This window comes from Silene latifolia, chromosome X, assembly GCF_048544455.1.
Source record: "Silene latifolia isolate original U9 population chromosome X, ASM4854445v1, whole genome shotgun sequence".
Taxonomy (NCBI): domain Eukaryota; kingdom Viridiplantae; phylum Streptophyta; class Magnoliopsida; order Caryophyllales; family Caryophyllaceae; genus Silene; species Silene latifolia.
The window spans coordinates 323,059,703-323,079,223 of record NC_133537.1 but is presented as its reverse complement, the minus strand read 5'-3'; the positions used below and the strand labels follow the sequence as shown (position 1 = coordinate 323,079,223).

At 34.9% G+C, this 19,521-nt stretch overlaps 1 protein-coding gene and 1 long non-coding RNA gene across 2 annotated transcripts; one reads left to right on the top strand and one right to left on the bottom strand.

The window, feature by feature from the left end:
* Positions 1–5,501: 5,501 nt before the first annotated feature.
* Positions 5,502–8,344, top strand: LOC141622041 (actin-depolymerizing factor 7-like). Its single transcript, XM_074438115.1, has 3 exons — positions 5,502–5,772; positions 7,098–7,357; positions 7,984–8,344. Exons 1-3 carry the CDS (start codon positions 5,770–5,772, stop codon positions 8,132–8,134), a joined length of 414 nt encoding a protein of 137 aa, XP_074294216.1. The 5' UTR covers positions 5,502–5,769; the 3' UTR covers positions 8,135–8,344.
* Positions 8,345–9,699: 1,355 nt separating this feature from the next.
* On the bottom strand, positions 9,700–12,097 carry LOC141622040 (uncharacterized). Its single transcript, XR_012532843.1, has 3 exons — positions 11,921–12,097; positions 11,737–11,808; positions 9,700–9,967 (listed from the first exon to the last, which is right to left on the bottom strand). It is a non-coding gene; the product is annotated as an uncharacterized LOC141622040 (long non-coding RNA).
* Between the last annotated feature and the right edge of the window lie 7,424 nt (positions 12,098–19,521).

Genomic DNA, 19,521 nt, shown 5'->3' with positions numbered 1-19,521 from the left:
TCAGTCTCCTCATTCCTGAAACTCTGATACCATGTTGCATTTAATAGTAGCAACATGAAGTAGAATACATAGTTGAATTTGGACGAAAAATGCAGGAAATTAGTTGAGTTTTATTAATTGTAATTGTGTATTTTTGTGTGTGAATACATGAGTGCCACATTAATACAACTGATCCTCTTGTGTAAAGACCTCTGGACAAAAGCCAATAGCTTACAAAGTACTACTGATCACAACTTTCCACTTTTTACAAGTTTCACTCTTTATAATGTAGATATTTATTTCTTAAATTATGAAGGATCACTTGTATGATCATTTCTACACACATTACAAACAACCCATAATTACCATGAATCTTGTTAAATCATTAAATTACCTTGGTTAGGCACACATATCTCATTCAAAACACCATTTTTGTAAACTAGTTATTTCAAATTATAATTGCTTACTAAAGTCACTTTGATGTAAGTCTTGACGCAAATTTCATATTGGATCACTCAAAAACAATCGCTTTACGTTGATAACACAAGAATAAGGCTCCTAGACTCATTGACGCACTAGGACAATGTTGTTATGGAATGTTGTACTTTATCGTTTCGACCAACATTTACATCAGTTGATTTCAGTAAAGAATAATGTTTAAGCAACAAGTCTATCTTAAGAGGGATATATTCGTCTTAGGATTAGAATGGGTCAAATACTTACCACTTATATATATAAAGGCAAATATTTTGCTAATATCTTGAGATTTTATTTTGTCTTATCTATAAAAGTGGTAGCTATTTAACCCGTCTTAAACTTAAGATGAATAGTGTCCGTCTTAAAGTTTAAGACGAAGTACCCACAAGACTATACCAATGCATTCCAATTGCATGGCCAATTGACCATATTGGTAAATAAAATTGATGCTTGATGACAGATTGGTAAAAAAAAAACTTATACGACAGATTGGTAAAAAAATAGCACCTCTTACCATTTAGGTCAAAAAATGAGAATACGTTCAAATTTTTAAAGGAAAAAAAAAAGTCAAAACTAAAGTTGCTTTTTCATTTACAGTACTCCTACACCCCTTCTCCAAAACACCCTCTTTTTCATCGACAAAACCCAAGCCCTAATTCCTTTTTAATTATCAAAATTCTTCAAAAAATTAAAGATTATGAAGAAGAATTATTCACAAGAAGCTTATAATTCTTGCTAATTTCTTACTAATTTAGTACCAAGGTATGATTTTACCTTCTATTTGTTGGAAAACAAAGTTCCTCCTTTTTACTATCAAATACTTTGTATTCATCAAAGAAAATTTGAATGTTTGTTGATGTTGTAGAATTAATCGATTGATAGAGAATAGCTATATAAACACCTTGATTAATTTAGGATTTATGACAACTTGTATAAGTTGGGGTTTTTATTTTCTACTGGATTTTGTTGCTACTTCTTTTCTTATTTTTTAATCTATGTTCTACTTTGGTTTGTTTGTTGAAATTGAGTATATGCAGATGAATGATTATGATTTAGGTCGGAATGAAGATTTTCTAGAATTCGTAGGATTTACCACTCAAGATAATGTCGTTTCTCCTCAATTACATGTTAAATCCCAAACCCAATTTAATGCCTCCGTTTCTGCCCAATTTCATGGTAACGTTCAAACCCAAACTCATGTTATGGAAGGAGGCGTGTATAGAGAAGTAGGTGAAATTTGGGATGATTATGTGAGTGGAGAAACAAGCGAGGATGTTTATGGATCGGATGACTCATTTGAATGGAATAATGATTTGTCGAGGGATGAATTACGATATGATGATGAAGAAATGTATGAATGGAGGGCAACAAATAGAAATTTGAGAAGTACTCAGCTGAGTAGAACTTGGCCATTAGATGATGAATTAACCTTCCATGAGCACCCTTTAGAGTCACAACAAGATAGAGATAATGTGAATGGGTCATCAAGCAAGTGGCCAAGTTATTTTACCACATATGAGGGAGGGTATGAATCTGACCAAAGGCCATCGGATGAGGAAAGTGGCAGATTATCTGACGATAATTCTGAATCTGATCTTCCGCTTTTAAAAAAAAGGAAGGGAATAGTGTATCCAATGTTTAATGAGAAGTCTGACATGGGCACAATCACATGTTTCCTATAGCATGGGCTATTGTCGAAAGAGAAAATCAAAGCTCTTGGATGTGGTTTTGTAAGCTTCTTACCGAAGATCTCAAGATGCAAAATGGTGAAGGTTGGACAGTGGTTTCTGATCAACAAAAGGTAAAATTGTTTACTTTGTATCATTGTTTATAATATCATCTTTTTTATAAATCGTGAAATTGTTACTAATGAATAAATTATTTTACTGTAGAGTCTTATTGATGCAATTGCGTCCTTATGGCCTCAAGCGGAGCATAGAAAGTGTGCAAGACATATCTACAAATTGGAGCAAGCAACACAAAGGAAAGGTATTAGAGAAACAATTTTGGAGATGTGTGAAGGCTACTAGTAAAGGAGAGTATGACTCTGAGTTGAAGCAGCTAAAAGAAATATCACAAAAAGCATTTGATGACTTCGAAAAAAGAAATCCTGAACATTTTTGTAAGTCTTTCTTCAAGACACATTCATGTTGTGATGTGGTAGACAATAATATGGCTGAAACTTTCAATAGTTTTATTTTATTGTCTAGATATAAGCCAATAGTTAGCATGTTAGAAGATATTAGGATGGCTATAATGGACAGGATGATGAAAAAAAAAAACTTGTTAGCCAATTTATTGCTGGTATGGCTCCTCGAATTAGCTTGATATTAGAGGCTGCATATAGTCAACAAAGTCACTGTGAGTGTAAGTGGAATGGAGAGGATTCACAGACTGGTTTTGAGGATGTTCATAATGGTGTTAGTCATGCTGTGGACATAGGAAAAAAGTCATGTTCTTGTCGTGCTTGGAATCTCACGGGAATACCGTGTTGTCATGCTATGAGTGCATTGTTGTACATGAAGCACCAACCAGAGACATATTTGCCCAAATGGTATACCCTTCAAACATACAACCAAACGTATTCAAATTTGTTGCAAACTGTTCCCGGTAGCAAGTTTTGGGACCATGAAGAAGAGGGAATTGTTTTACCTCCGGATATTGTAAAATCCAAGTGTGGTGGAAGAGGAAAAATTGTAAGGAGGAAAGATGTCGATGAAGTACCTAAAAGTCAGAGGAAGTATTCTAGACATGGAAAATCTACAAAATGCAGTAGGTGTGGGGAACAAGGGCATGACAAGCGAAAGTGTACATTACCTACTAACTCAACACAAGTAAGAAATACCATCTTATCTTATATTCTCACATTTTAGAATACCATTTTTTTGAATAACGGAATTTTAGAATACCATTTTAATTCTTAACAATTTCTATTTTTGCAAGACACAAACTCGTGACAATTTGGTGAGTTCTCCTACTACAAGTTGGAATAGAGGAAGAAAAAGAGGAGGCAAAAATAGGTTAGGAAGGATTCAAGGAGATGTCTCAACCCCGGCTGAGTACAATAAGACAATTAGGGGTCATAAGGGTGCTAGACGTGCAGAAGATGTTGTACCTACCTCTTCGCAACCATCGTGGCTACAAGTTGTAGCCTCCAGAAGAGGAGCAGGAAGAATGGGTAGAGGAAGAGGAGTCATGGCACAAAGAAGACCAGCTGAACTTTCTGGAATAGGTGTATACTTTGGTGAGGGAGGAGAAATGATTTATAGATCGAGCATGACCGCGCCTAGTATTGTCATTAATGGCTCACAAATGCCTCATTCAGCATCTCCAAGCTCGACGTTGCAACGTTAGTGAAGTGCCATTCAAAGAAAATTAAGAATTAACGATATCCAAGTAATTTTGCCAAATTAGTCGTATAACTTTTGTTGTTGTCATTAGATCAATCGGATGTCAATATTGATCTAATAACAACATTTTGAAAAGTCGCTTTAGAAGCTTGATTTGTAATGTTCCTTTAAAAATTTGAACGTATTCTCATTTTTTGGCCTAAATGGTAAGAGGTGCTATTTTTTTACCAATCTGTCAGATATCGTTTTTTTTACCAATCATCATCAAGCATCAACTTTATTTACCAATATGGTCAATTGGCCCCAATTGCATTCATGATCCATCATTATCTTTGTCTCCGTATCTCTAAGATAATCTAGTCCGCTTAACAACACTCAGAACCACTATAGAGATTCCATACTTACAAATTTACAATACATTGTCATATAATCATCCATTTATCCTCGAAATTCATGATATGACCTTCCAATTAGGTAGCACCAAAACGGACACGAACACGGGATACGGACACGACACGGACACGTGACACGACACCCCATGAAATTTAGGATACGGGACACGTTATTTAAATTTAATAAAATATACTCCTTCCTATTCTAGATAAACCTCCCTATTTATGGGGGGAACTAGAATTAAGGAGAGGGCTTAAAATAAGGTAAAGTATTGTAGTGAGGTTTGGTAATTGAAGAGAGGGAAGGTATTATTGTTGTGGGGTAAGTTGATTAAAATAAGTATTGTTATGGGTTAAGGTGGGGTATTGTTGTGGGGTAAGGTGATTAAAATAAGTATAAAACTTTACTAAATAAGGAAATATGGAAGGTATTGTGAATAGATGAAAAAGGAAAGATGGAAGTTTATGTAGAATAGGAGGGAGTATATTTTTTAGTCATCAACGTTCTATTTTATTTTTGTAAAAATATTTGATATTAAATTTACATAAGTGAATGTAAAATTTGGCCTTCATTATAACTCGTTTTCATTTCCCAGCCAAACACATATTCTAATCAATCTCTTTCGACGGCTCATTTTTCGTCTAAAGAACATCATTCACCCCAAATGATGTCCAAATATTAAGGACACGCGTCGGACACGTGCCCAAATAACATCGACATGCGCCGGACACGTGCCCAAATAAAAGTAGAAAGTTAGACACGGCTTTATAGGTGTCTGACACGTTTAGACGTGTGTCCGACGAGTGTCGATATTCGATACAGTATCGGACACGGAACGGCTGACTAAGAGAAGTTTTCGCACTACCTAGCCTTCCAATAACAAATACTTCCTCCATTCAACTCCACTCTACCTATTTCCATTTTCTACACTATTCACAAGTGCATATTTATTCTCGATTTTCTCTTAATACATATGTGAAAATATATTTATGTGGGATCTTGTTTGATTCGTCTTTACGAGTACATTAAAAATATCTAACTTTTATGTTTTTTGCAAATACGTAGTTAACGATATTTACCGCGTAAAACATGTGTTGGCGAACGTGAAAAAGCAAAGTGGTAGAGTGGAGTTGAATGGAGGAAGTACTACCAAAGTACATCAAAGTTAGGTTCATTTAATTGCGATGATTAATAATGTAAGACGTGTCAATCACTTTGACATGGTAACAAGAATAGTTGGACGTAGTAATGATCCATCATCATATATTATAATTGAATGGAGGAAAATGGTTGATTAGTTGTTATGTTGTGTTAATCTTCAAATTAAGTTGATTTTTGTCCTTTAAATACACATAATTAATTTGGTTAATTAATTCCAAGTCATTGTCCGCATTTTTCTGCAAACTCATAAACTCACCACTAATTCAAATCCCTTATTCAAGGATCTCTCTCTCTCTCTTTTCCTTCATTTCTTGTCTTCTCTCTCCATTTTTTTCCTCTTTGTTCTTCATTGTACAAAAATTATTTGTCCTCTATCTCGTTATTTTTCAAACGTCTAAACTATAACAAAATGGTATGTTTCTTCTCTCTTTTGTTTACATTTTACGTCCATATATCGTCCATGATGATCAATTAAGACATAACAAATTACCGATACATTGTTGCTTGCTTTGCATGTTTTTTTCTAGAATTACATTATATGACGACGATTCGTTGCAATTGAGCGCGTTTCCCGATGAATAATACGTTCATTGATGCTGATCGTTTTTTAAATTCACCCGTTCCTAATAAAATTATTGATCAAATTGAAATTGTCATTTTTTTGGCGTTGTATGTTGGTAGTTTTGTGAAATCCTACGTATTAGGATGCTGTTTCCCTTTGATTTGAAGGAGACGTGCATTTGTGTTTGTGTTGTCACAAATGATTTCAACGATTACATTTCTATGTAATTGAGCTTAATCATGTTGAATTTTTTGAGTCAGTTGAAGTCAACTACGATTGATAAAAATCGATCCTATTACGATATTTGAGTTATTTATATTTGTTTGTTATTGTCGTCGTTATACAAATACGATTATTAGAACCTTGGTTATATTTTTAGAATTGCATTTATTAATTAAAAAATTATCAATTTTGAATTAATGGTATCAAAAGAAGGCAATATCAAAAATTTAGCTCTCCGAGTAACTATTTTATTTAAATCATTTTGTTTTCCTCCACATTGTAACCTTCCTTGCATTTTTATTTGATTTTTCACAAATTATCTTATGAGGCCATTCTGCGATATACAATAATTTTAGAGGAATTATATTATTGCTATTATTAAATGAGACGTAAAAGAAAATTAATTAAAGGACACTCTACGCTCTACAAGGTACAACGATGTTACATGATACTAGTTACCATTGAATTTTAGCTCTAAACGAGCTAAACGTTTACGTAATACGTTGATGATTTTATCGCTTAATTAATTTTATGTTTTTTTTTTGGTGTAGTAAGACTGTTTGTTTAGGATAATTGCACCACTAATTTCATGTAATTGGTTTTGCTGAATTGTAAAATTTGACGTTATTGACTATTCCTTAGAGACATACTCCTCTCCTCATCCCTGGTAAATAGTTTAGTTTTTACGTTTGTTTTATTTTATCGGGAAAAACTAAAATAAAATGTAAATTATCGATCGGGATTTTAGGAGTATATATTTTGTAGTTAACAGGAATCATGCATGCACGTTGAGAAAAATTAATAAGCATCATACATGCATGCACGTCGCAAAACCCCATGGCGATAATGTAGTAGTGCCCTACCCCCATAGGCCCATAATAATCATAATTAATTAATTTTGTCTTAATTAATGGCTTAATGACAATGATTGACGAATTCGGGGACGTAATTAGGCGAACGCAGCGTCAGGGATGGCTGTTGACGATGAATGTAAGGTCAAGTTTAGGGAGCTAAAAGCGAAAAGGAGCTACAGGTTCATAACCTTTAAGATAGAAAAGCAAGAAGTTGTGGTTGATAAAATTGGGACCCCTGAGGAGAGTTATGAAGACTTCACTAACTCCTTACCTGCTGATGAATGCCGTTATGCCGTTTTCGACTTTGATTTCACCACCGACGAGAACTGCCAGAAGAGCAAGATCTTCTTCATTGCCTGGTTTGTTTTTCTCCTTCCTTCGTTATTACGCTTCCATTTCAATAAGTGGTCGTTTGGTTGAACTCGCGAAGTTGGTATTTATATGGCCGGCTTTTGGTTTAAGAAGTGATTCTTGTTTAGAACCGTCTTAATTTAAGACAGCTTTTATGCCCACTTAAAGTAGGGGAAAATAAAAGAAGGTTATGAAAAAAAGTCCGAAGTTAAAATGATTTTAAGCAAGACTAATCGTGATTTAAGAGCCTCGTATATGAGTATCATATTTACGTATTCACTAATGATTGACCTGCAAAAATGACTCGACCAAATTACCCAACCCAACGGGCGAGCTTGAATTGACCCAACACGAATGTTTATTGTTTATATATTGTTGCACACTTGATAATAATTGACGCGAAAATGACCCGATCCAAATAACCCGGTCCGACTCAAGTCAACAAACCTAAAATTATTCCGACTGAACTCGAGTCAACCGACTTGACCAAACCCGACCTGACTTAACCCATATGATCTACTAGTAAGCACTTTTATCTACTAATAGGGTTGTGTTTGAATCCGTTTTACAACTATATTAGTGTAAAACCGTCTTAAACAAGACTAACCCACATACATTTATGGTACATAAATAGGTCACCAGATACATCAAAGGTGAGGATGAAGATGGTGTATGCAAGCTCAAAAGACAGGTTCAAGAGAGAACTTGAGGGAATTCAAGTTGAATTGCAGGCAACTGATCCAAGTGAAATGAGCTTTGATATCATTAAAGCACGAGCACTATAGACACTTTATATATACGGAGTACTCCATTATTCCATCATCGGACCGGTCTCACTAATTACCAATGTTGCTTTTATGTTTTATATTTTCAATTAAGTTTAAATTATTTGTGTTTAATTAATTAAATTATTTAATTAATTAACTTTTGATGTAATTCTATATTTTCATGTACTCTTAAATCTTAAATCCACCATTGGTATAAGTTTTCCGCGTTTACATTTTTTTATTGTACAAATATTTATTTTTGGTCTACTTTTGTTTAATGGTTTGCGAAACACCAGTCCCCTAAAACAAAACCAATGATACGACCATTGGGGTCTCAGTCGTCGATAATATATAGGGAGTAATTCCTGATAGAAAAAGTTGAGCATTATATTACCGTAAATAATATTACAACAATATACAATAATATAAAAGGCATAAATAAAAGAATAATAATATAAAATAGAGTAGAGAAGAAAGATGTAGCCTGGGCCGAATCGCGCTAGGCGCTTTCCTAAGAGAGATAACGCCTCCACTGCACTGGTTACCAAATAGTGCGTTCCTCTCCCAAGATACGACAACCCGTTAGACTCCTTCGGTAGCAGCAAGAGAAGCCCCCGAACCGACGATCGCTCGATGCTCAATAATAATATTATAAGATAAAAATAACTTTTATGAATATTATAATAATGATAGTAATAAGATGTTCTTATTCTTTGTATTCGTCTACTTGCATACACCACCAAAAGCAATGCATCAACCTTATATATATTGCTTGATAGAGTACGTATGATCAATGCAATTAAAGTACCAAGCTACCATTAATGGTGGTCAATATTAATAATGATAACGTATTAATGGTGGTCAATATTAATAATGATAACGTCCACAAAAAACATTTAAAACCAATGTTATTACCTCAGTTATACAAAACGTAAGCTTGGATAACAATCACCATTTGCCACCAACATAAATGTAATTGACCACCTTCATATAAAATATTGACCATTGAAATAAATGGAGGATAAATACCTTAATAAACCATATTTAATATATTTGCTCAAATATTAAAACCCATTAATAAATTCTTAAATCACAATATTTTCCAACAATCCCCCACATGATTTAAGAATTGAAAAACATTTTAAAATAATAAAATAAAAATAAATAAGATTTAATAATCTAAAAATAAAATATTTTTTTTTATATAAAAGTAATAATATTGAGCATACAATACCGCGTAATAGGTGTAGGTACCTTCCGGGTTTGAACCAACACTTAGTGTAAGTGAGCTTGCACTCGAAAGAACCATAGTAGTATAAATACTTTGAACTAGGTCCCTTAGATCAAGCTTGGACTCACCACACACACGGTATGAGCAATCGATCAGGTTCTATCAGTGGTGCGCGTTAATGGTCATGCGCAGGTATCTTGTATCATGAGTGTATCTAGGGAGTTGCCCACGTCCCATAGTAGCGACCACACTACGAACACTCACTAGGTGAATCCTCCAAGGGTAGGTGTGACATCCACCCCGCAAAAATTATGCCTTCGGATTCATTAAGAGTCAATGGTGTGACACCCCTCGATAGGGCATCAAAATAAAAGCGGAAAATACGAGGTTTTTAAAACCTTTTTAAAAGCTTAAAGTGCGAAATCCACCATAAGCGATCAAACAAAAATGAAAAGAAAGATAATTAAGTTTTACAATTTAAAACAAGTGCGATGGGGAAAAGATATCCCACGAATAAACACAAGTCTAACGATAGGTGAGTCTAAGCAACCTATAACTAAGGTCCAAGGGTCAACGTTCTCGCTAGCTCACACGTCTTCCCCATAATCTGCATCACAAACCTGTCATTCATGTAAACATGAACGCCACAGTCAGTGGGGAGTAACTCAGGGTTCTCCCAGCCACCATATGTCAAATTGCACATAAGCAAGAACTTAATTAACATATTGATCATGCATCATACTTGAATAATATGAACAAGGGAATATAAACGATCATCATAATGAGATAGGCATATTGCATTATATTAAACATGCATTCAAGGTAACCAAAACATGGATATGAGATTAGACATCGAATCATATGAAGAAGGTAAACAACGGATCAATTTAATAGAAAATACATGGATGGAAACCAATAGCCATTACTTTGAAAACCTCTTAACAACCATAGCACGGGACGTGGCTACTAATGTCACATTCATACTTATGGCTTACATCTCACCATAAGAACGGATGGGAACATCAATCCCGACGATCATATCGCAACTAGGGGCTTACATCTCACCACTAGTATCCGATAGGACCAAGACACTCACAACAATCATAGAAGACGTGCACTCTCGTATATAAGAACACACCAATGACCGTAACAAGTAAGACATTTACAAAGGCTTTGACTCAAAACAAGACAAACCCCTAGACTCCAACCTCCTGGTAGGACGACGATCATAATACGGTCCTAGTCTAAATCGCCGGACTCTCGGGATGGACGACACCCGATTCGACATACAATCCCAAATCGTATCCAAGACTCGATCCATGACACCTAGCCGTGCCCCAAGGTCGAGTAACCCCAATCGGAACAATGGTACCTAGCCGTACCCCAAGGTCCGAAGAGGCGGAAGGAAGATAGCCCAACTCGGAAACAATGGCACCTAATCGTGACCCAATGTCCGAGGGCAAATAAATAAGGAATGTCGAGTAGTCGCACAATGTAAAACGTCACACTCCGATCACAAGTACGAGTAACAATAGTTTGCATGAACATAACATCAATAAGTCTTATATTAACCAAATACCAATAAGGGAGAAGATACATGCATAAACCATTGATCATTAGAGGTTACAAGTGAAAAGAAGCTCACAGGGACTCCCACCGATTGGTCAAGAGACCTATTGCCGGCCCACCGGCTGGGACAACAAGCCAAAATCAAAATTTAAATAAAACTTACAAGCACTCCCAAATGGTCAAGAGACCGCCGCCGGCACCCTACTGGGACTACACCAAACTTCCAAAAACACATAAAACCTTCAATGTACTCCCAGGTCACCCTACTGAATACAAACCAATTTTCCAAAAACACATAAAACCTTCAATGTACTCCCACTGGTCACCTACCCGGCACAGTCACCCTACTGAATACACCAAAACTCAAAATCACCTAAAATCCTCAGTGTACTCCCAGCCGGTCAGTAGACCGGCCGCCGGTCACCCGGCTGGGACTACAGGCTTACTAAAATATGTTCAAAACTTACAGGGATCTCCCAGCCGGTCACCCGGCTGGGACTACAAACACGCGGATTCAATGCAAAACACTTCTAAACCATTTGAAACCAACAAAAATCGTTTCCCATCAATTGTTTACGTATCCTATCATGATTCTAACTCAGAAAAACAGCATATTTGAGCATGTGAATGGGTAATTTCGGATTCAAGAGATGTAGCATGAGAATTTCATCCAAACATGTGAGAATTGCAAACAAGCATGATATTCAACATCCAAATTAGCACCAATCATGAGAGATACAACTTTTAACATTCATGTGAGATTATAACTACAAAAACCACACAATTTTAACATAAAAGTCGAGTAACCCATCACCGTTACCTTTTTGCTCTTAATCTCTAATGTAATCGTCTCACAAGCAAGAATCCACTTCCGGGCCAACTAACCTTTCTCCTAAACATAAGAAAACACAAAATAAGACTAAAAATCGAAACTAGAAAAAGGGTACCATATAGAGGATGGCTCGACAGCGCCAATAATGGAGGAAAGTCGGATCTTTTCTTACCTAGAAAGAAGGAGGGCGATGAGAGGAAGAGATAGACGCGAAAATCACTTGAATCGGATAAGAATTGAGCAAATTATGGTGTTTTGAAGATTTGTAAGATAGATGTATAAAAATGGTGAGGGTTGTTGAAGATGAATTTCAGAAAAATGAAGAGGGAGATGAAGTTGTGAGGTGTTAGGTGAGGGTTTCATGAAAAGAAAAGAGAAGGAGAAAAGGCCCATAAGTTATAAAAAGCCCAACAACTCAAATTGAGTCGGTTTCTACTAGAAATGACGTCTCAAGCCCACTACAACTCAAGACGGGAAATATTATTATTATTATCATTATCATCCGACCAAAATATTTATTTCACATAACTTAAGCTTTAAAAATATAATATTTATAAAAATCATGTTTAATAATGAAATTAATCAAATTAAATAATTTAAAATATAAATAAGACAATAGAACGGTTAATTAAATTATAATTGTCAAAATGGAAAATTCGCGGGTGTTACAAATGGTCAACCTCAAACCGTCACAACCAAAATCAATGAGAGCACCTCATAAAACACAAATATCACACTTCGCCATAGGAATGAGACGCGGATCAAAATAAATAAAATATCCGCCAAACAAATGGTGCTCTCCTTAATTAGCCCACCCACAGCTTCGTTATTACCCGTTGAACTTCTTTCATGGGATCTCCAATCTTTGAAGACGGGTTTCCACTGCGATGGCTACCACATGGTTAATAAGTCTCATTCCCCTCGACGATTCAAATCTCATAATTCAAGTACGTACTTGCTGGCCAGCTTTCTCATAAATGGATCCGTGATATCACTTTCTGAATATTCAAATAAGATCACCATCATGATGGAAAAACACGTGTCTCAAAGACCACATCTCAAATATCAAATTTCTCACTTTCTCATCACGCTTTTCCTTTTTAGCTTTTAGCTAAAACTCCATCAACAAATAATAACGGAATATGAGGTATATATGTGCTCAGACAATATAAGCATTTCAAATGCATAGGCTCGGACAATATTGGCTTATGAAAAACGTCGTAATAACTCTTTGACAATTTCACTTCCATGCTCGTAATATCCAAAATAATAATAATAGTCCGCATCATATCTCCATAATACTGCACCTCCACAATATAAAATAAATAGCCATATGAAGCCTTTGATCGCATCAAGATTAAATATCCAACTCGCTTCAATAAACCTTCGAAGTAAAGAAGGAAAAATACAGTTAGCGAGATATATAATAAACATTCGATAAATAATTTATGTCCCAAATTCTATGCATGCCTTCACCATATTTAAACTAGTACATACATGTGATAAAATCCCATGAATATATGTCACTACTTTAATAGTAACAAAAAAACACACACGCTAACCCAAAACTCTTATAGCAAATTTCTAAATGCACACGTGAAGTGTAGCCAAAACAACTATGATGATAACATCAAATATTAATGCAAATGTTACAATCTCCTTAATCAAATTCAACATCTCACACACATATTAAGAATAAATATCTAGCAACAAATTAAGTAAGAACCAAATAAGTTAATGTCGAATCCTTACAAATACTTCTCTTGAAATCAGCAATGCTAGCAAATAAATTACCTTGGGGAAACCGCAAATATAAGCACCATTGTCAACAATAACCATACCAAAATTTAGCTTAACAACAACTCTACTTGTAAACATATACTCCGTACTTCCAAACGGACATAAAAAGAAATATGTGAATAGTCATCAAGTTTGTTAAGTATATCATCTATTTGACAAACATAAATACTCCATAATATAATTCTCATCACCAAAAAAAAAAAAAAAAAAAAAAAAAAAAAAAAGAAAAATTATATTTTCTTACAAACATGAATATATGCTCCCAAATTAATCTGCTAACCACTAAAATCATGGACCATAGAAACTTGTAGGTCGTAAACAACCCCCACATTTATCAAGTCCATCATATAATCCAAACCGTAAATCCATAATAATTTAAAATTAATCAACTACTCATCAATGAATCTTACTAAAGAAATCACTTACGAACATAATACTTAATGACACACTTTATATCCAATTTGAAACGTATGTTATGAACAAAAAAACAAAATAATCAATCACAAACAAGCCGGGACAAAACATTTGTTCGTATAAACAACAGTAGATTAATTCACCAAAACATTTCTAACCTGGACATTACACAAATTTCATGTCACTTTAAAAAAAAAAAAAAACATACAGAATATTACACACTTATAGCTTTAATAGTGGATAGATAATGGAACCATATAAGAGCAACCCAATTTAAACGTTAAAACCAAACTAAACAAACAATCAACTTTGCATAATTATCACGAATTCTACGTATATGCAAAGTAATGATGAAATGTAAAATTCTTAGAAAAAGTGGAGCGATATATTTTTTTTTTTTTTTTAAAACATATTAAGCTAGTGGCCTAATGAAAACATCATTATTTTTTAGCAAACACATTGACAACGAATAACATGCTATTCTATGTTATGACATTTAATCTACTATAAACTTTGTAATATCATTTACGGTAACGCGGTTTATCTCTCTTAGCTTGATAGAAAAAGTTGAGCATTATATTACCGTAAATAATATTACAACAATATACAATAATATAAAAGGCATAAATAAAAGAATAATAATATAAAATAGAGTAGAGAAGAAAGATGTAGCCTGGGCCGAATCGCGCTAGGCGCTTTCCTAAGAGAGATAACGCCTCCACTGCACTGGTTACCAAATAGTGCGTTCCTCTCCCAAGATACGACAACCCGTTAGACTCCTTCGGTAGCAGCAAGAGAAGCCCCCGAACCGACGATCGCTCGATGCTCAATAATAATATTATAAGATAAAAATAACTTTTATGAATATTATAATAATGATAGTAATAAGATGTTCTTATTCTTTGTATTCGTCTACTTGCATACACCACCAAAAGCAATGCATCAACCTTATATATATTGCTTGATAGAGTACGTATGATCAATGCAATTAAAGTACCAAGCTACCATTAATGGTGGTCAATATTAATAATGATAACGTATTAATGGTGGTCAATATTAATAATGATAACGTCCACAAAAAACATTTAAAACCAATGTTATTACCTCAGTTATACAAAACGTAAGCTTGGATAACAATCACCATTTGCCACCAACATAAATGTAATTGACCACCTTCATATAAAATATTGACCATTGAAATAAATGGAGGATAAATACCTTAATAAACCATATTTAATATATTTGCTCAAATATTAAAACCCATTAATAAATTCTTAAATCACAATATTTTCCAACAATTCCCTCATTGTGGTGCTCTAAAAAAAAGGTAATAGGCAAGGATTGAAAGAGTAACCTCATAATTAAGGAATGAGATGAGAAACAACCACATCAGGCCAAACCTAAGCATTTTCAGACTTTATACCATACTTGTTATAGCTATTCTAATTGAACACTTATGTTACGGAACGGGAGGAGTGGTAATTACACCCCTTTACTTTGGTGCATTGTAAAATTTACTCTCTTAAATTTTAGTTGGAGTAATTGATCCCCTTACCTTTCCCAAAATGTGAAATTAAGCCCTTTTGTATTTTTTCGACCAATATCTCACCGGATTTTCATTTCTCCTAATTTCATCATCATCTATCTCCATGCTTGCCAATACATATCAATTACTCCGTATTTGTTTCTCAACCAATTCATTGATCAATCTTTACTACCTAATGAAATTTTACCTTGTAAGTTACAACTTCCATTTAATTTTGTTCAAATCACATCAACATAACTATTATTATACTGGGCAAGAAGGAAATGGTGAAAATCCAAAAATTGATTAACAAGAAGTCATTATCGATTTATTTGTTTGTTATTGATGTATACATCAAAGCTTGCCAGGAGAATAATTGTTCTTAATTTACCCAAGTTTTATTAATCTTAAAAGAACAGACGCATAATAGAAGCAGATGAATAAATTGTAGATCAGGAGATTGGCACACTGCCAAAAACTAGAACTTTGAAGAATAGAATTGATGTACTACAATTCATTAATATTGGTGAAATACAAAGCATAATTACGGAGTATGTCATGTATTTTTACTTTTTAGGGAGAAAATGGTTATATATGTAAATGAGATATTGACGATAAAATGAAATTCCGGTGAGATATTGGCCGGTAAATACAAAAGGGTTTAATTTCACATTTCGGAAAAGTTAAGGGGATCAATTACTCCAATTAAAACTTAAGGGGCTAAATTTCACTATTCATCAAAGTAAAGGGGTTTAATTATCACTCCCCCGGTTACAGATCGAATCAATAATCCATTTACATTACAAAATATTTTATAAACATTATCTCGATGGCTGAAGTGGTCCCTTAAAACTACTTATTGGATTTGATTAGAAACCCAGGATGATCAGGACAAGGAAGACGAAGATGAAGCTTGTATAATGAAGAAGATGAAGAATAGAACTAAGATAATAGAGTATTTAGTATTTAATCATATACTGTAAATGAGAGTAATTTGAGAGAATTTGTAATCTGGATATTATTGATTAAAACTTATGATCTTACAATGAAAGAGGTTGTTAGTATTTATAACAACCTGCATAACAACTTCTAACCGACTCTAGATGGTGGTTAGTTAACTTAACCTTAGTTAGTTAGCAACTACAATCTAACTAACTCTATTTATCCAATATACCCCACTTAAGCTAGACTGGTTGAAACAACAGTCCAAGCTTAGAGGAAAGGAAAACATGCTGAGCAGCACTCAATGACTTGGTCATTATGTCAGCCAACTGCAAGCTTGTTCTGATATGCCTGGTGATCAGAAAACCTTGCTCTTGTTTGTCCCTAACAAAGTGACAGTCAATACTCAGATACTTGGTTCTTTCGTGAAAAACAGGATTTTCTGAGATGTGTATAGCAGCCTTGTTATCACAAAACAGATTGATTGGCTGGTTGACATCAATTCCCAGATCTGTCAATAAAGCATTTAACCAAACTAACTCTGATGTTGCATAAGAGAGACTCCTATACTCAGATTCTGCTGAACTCTTGCTGACTGTGACCTGCTTCTTTGTCTTCCAAGACACCAAAGACTGACCTAACAACATGCAGTATCCACTTAAAGACCTACAGGAGAAAGCACATTGTCCCCAGTTAGCATCACTATATGCTGTGAGCTGTAAACTGGGTTGAGCTGCATAAAAGAGGCCTGCATTGATGGTGCCCCTCAAATACTTGACAACATGCAAAGCTGCCTGCATGTGTGGCAATCTAGGCTGGCTGACAAACTGGCTAAGATGCTGTATACTATAAGATAGGTCTGGCCTGGACATATTTAAATAAAGCAATCTGCCTATCAACCTCTTGTATTGCTCTGGGTTGTCCAATAAAACACCTTGGTCAGTGGACAACTTCAGTACTTGCTGTAGTGGAAACTTAACAGGTGTACAATCCTCCATATGAAGGTCTTGCAATATATCCATAATGTACTTTCTCTGGTTAATCATCAGACCAGATGAAGACCTAGAAATCTCTAACCCCAAAAAGTACCTAGCCTCTCCTAAATCCTTGATTGAAAAAGCCTTATGAAGAGCATTATTGACTGTAGTGATCTCATCAATAGATGTGCCAGTCAGCAAGACATCATCTACATATACTAAAGCTACTGTAAAAGAATTTGCCACAGTATCTTTTTTTGTGAACATAGAATAGTCCTGCCTTGACTGCACATACCCAAGACTCTGTAGAAATTTTGTCAACTCTTTATTCCACTGCCTGGAAGCTTGTTTCAGGCCATATAAAGATTTCTTCAACTCAAACTGATACGAGTGGGCTGTGGGTCAATGAAGGAACGAGTTCATTGAAAGTCGGAAATCAGTTTAATTATTCTCGAGAATGATTAAACTGATTTCCGACTTTCAATGAACTCGTTCCTTCATTGACCCACAGCCCACTCGTATCATAAAATGATGCGAAATAAATGCGGAAATAATAAAGAGTAACCGGATATTTATCAAACTAGACCTATAGCTTGATAATGGGTGATTGTATTCAAGACCTATTGAATACGAATCGGGTTAAAGTTTGAAAACACGTCAAACAATAACAAGGGTGAATCGAACGCGTCAATTCAAAGTACAATCGAACGTTATTAAAACGATACAATTGAAACAATATTCTGATTTCTTGTTAATTCATTTTCTAGTGATTTTCTTAGCAAATAATGGCTATAAATAGCCAAAGAAATTAAGGCGTTACAAGCAACTGAAAAGCTAGCAATCAACTAGCTAATTAAGGATATTAAAACTAGGTAATTACTACTACTAAATAAATTACCAAATAAACCTAATAACTAAATAGGGTATTAACCCTTTTATTAACCAAAATAAAATAATCTGAACGTCTGGCCATTACCAACCCATCCCCATTACTACGCACCCACTAATGAAGCCGTAATTACGAAAACCGAACTGAAGATCGTTTGTATTTTACGAGCAATATTTTCGTACCATCCAATGAAGCTCACACGTTCAATGAAAGCTCGAAATACATTTAATTATTCTCGAGAATGATTAAACTGATTTCCGACTTTCAATGAACTCGTTCCTTCATTGACCCACAGCCCACTCGTATCACAAACTAACCCTGATCCTATCTCATAACCATCAGGTGGTTTCATGTAAACCTCATCATCAAGAAACCCATGAAAAAAGGCATTGTTTATATCCAACTGAAACAAGGGCCAATTATTAGCTGCTGTAACTGCTAGAAGTGTTCTTACTGTGGTAAATTTGGCCACAGGTGAAAAAGTGTGCTTATAGTATTTATCCTTCACTTGATTGAAACCCTTAGCCACTAACCTAGCCTTGAACCTCTCAACAGACCCATCAGGCTTGTATTTTATCTTGTAAACCCATTTTGACCCAATAGCCTTATGCCCAACTGGTAAAGCAACAATATCCCAGGTCTTATTCTCTTCTAAAGCAGTAACTTCTTTGTTCATGGCTTATACCCATCTAGGATCCTTTTGGGCTTGCTTGAACGTATATGGCTCAGGCTCTTGTAGTACATGAAACAAAGATGGAATGTATTCTGAGGGATAATCTTCAACTATCTTCAACACCTCAGCTTCCATTGCTGTAGTCTGAACAGAACCAGCAGTAGCCTGTTGACCAGGTATTTTACATTGGTATCCCTGCAACCATCTACTCAACTGTCGAGGCCTGGTAGACCTTCTGACTTGATGCTCAGCAGACTGATCCTCATACCCTGGTGGATCTGATGTAGCATCAGGAATAGATGATACAATGGGACTGCTAGTGACAACAGGAGTGTCTTGAACTGGCAATATAACAGTTGAGGTTGCAGGATTAACCAAGTCTGTGGTTGTAATCTGCAAGTCCTGCTGTTGCTTGTCTTTTTGAAAAGGAAACTCCTGTTCTTTAAAAATGACATCTCTACTAACAAATGTCTTGTTGATTTTTAAATCATAAAGTTTGTAACCCTTTTGGTTATGAGGATACCCAAGAAAAATACACTCTCTTGCCTTACTT

Excerpts from the sequence above, each read along its gene's own strand:
- LOC141622041 (XM_074438115.1), top strand. Across the intron at positions 7,358-7,983 it reads AAGATCTTCTTCATTGCCTG|GTCACCAGATACATCAAAGG; the intron begins GTTTGTTTTTCT and ends GTACATAAATAG.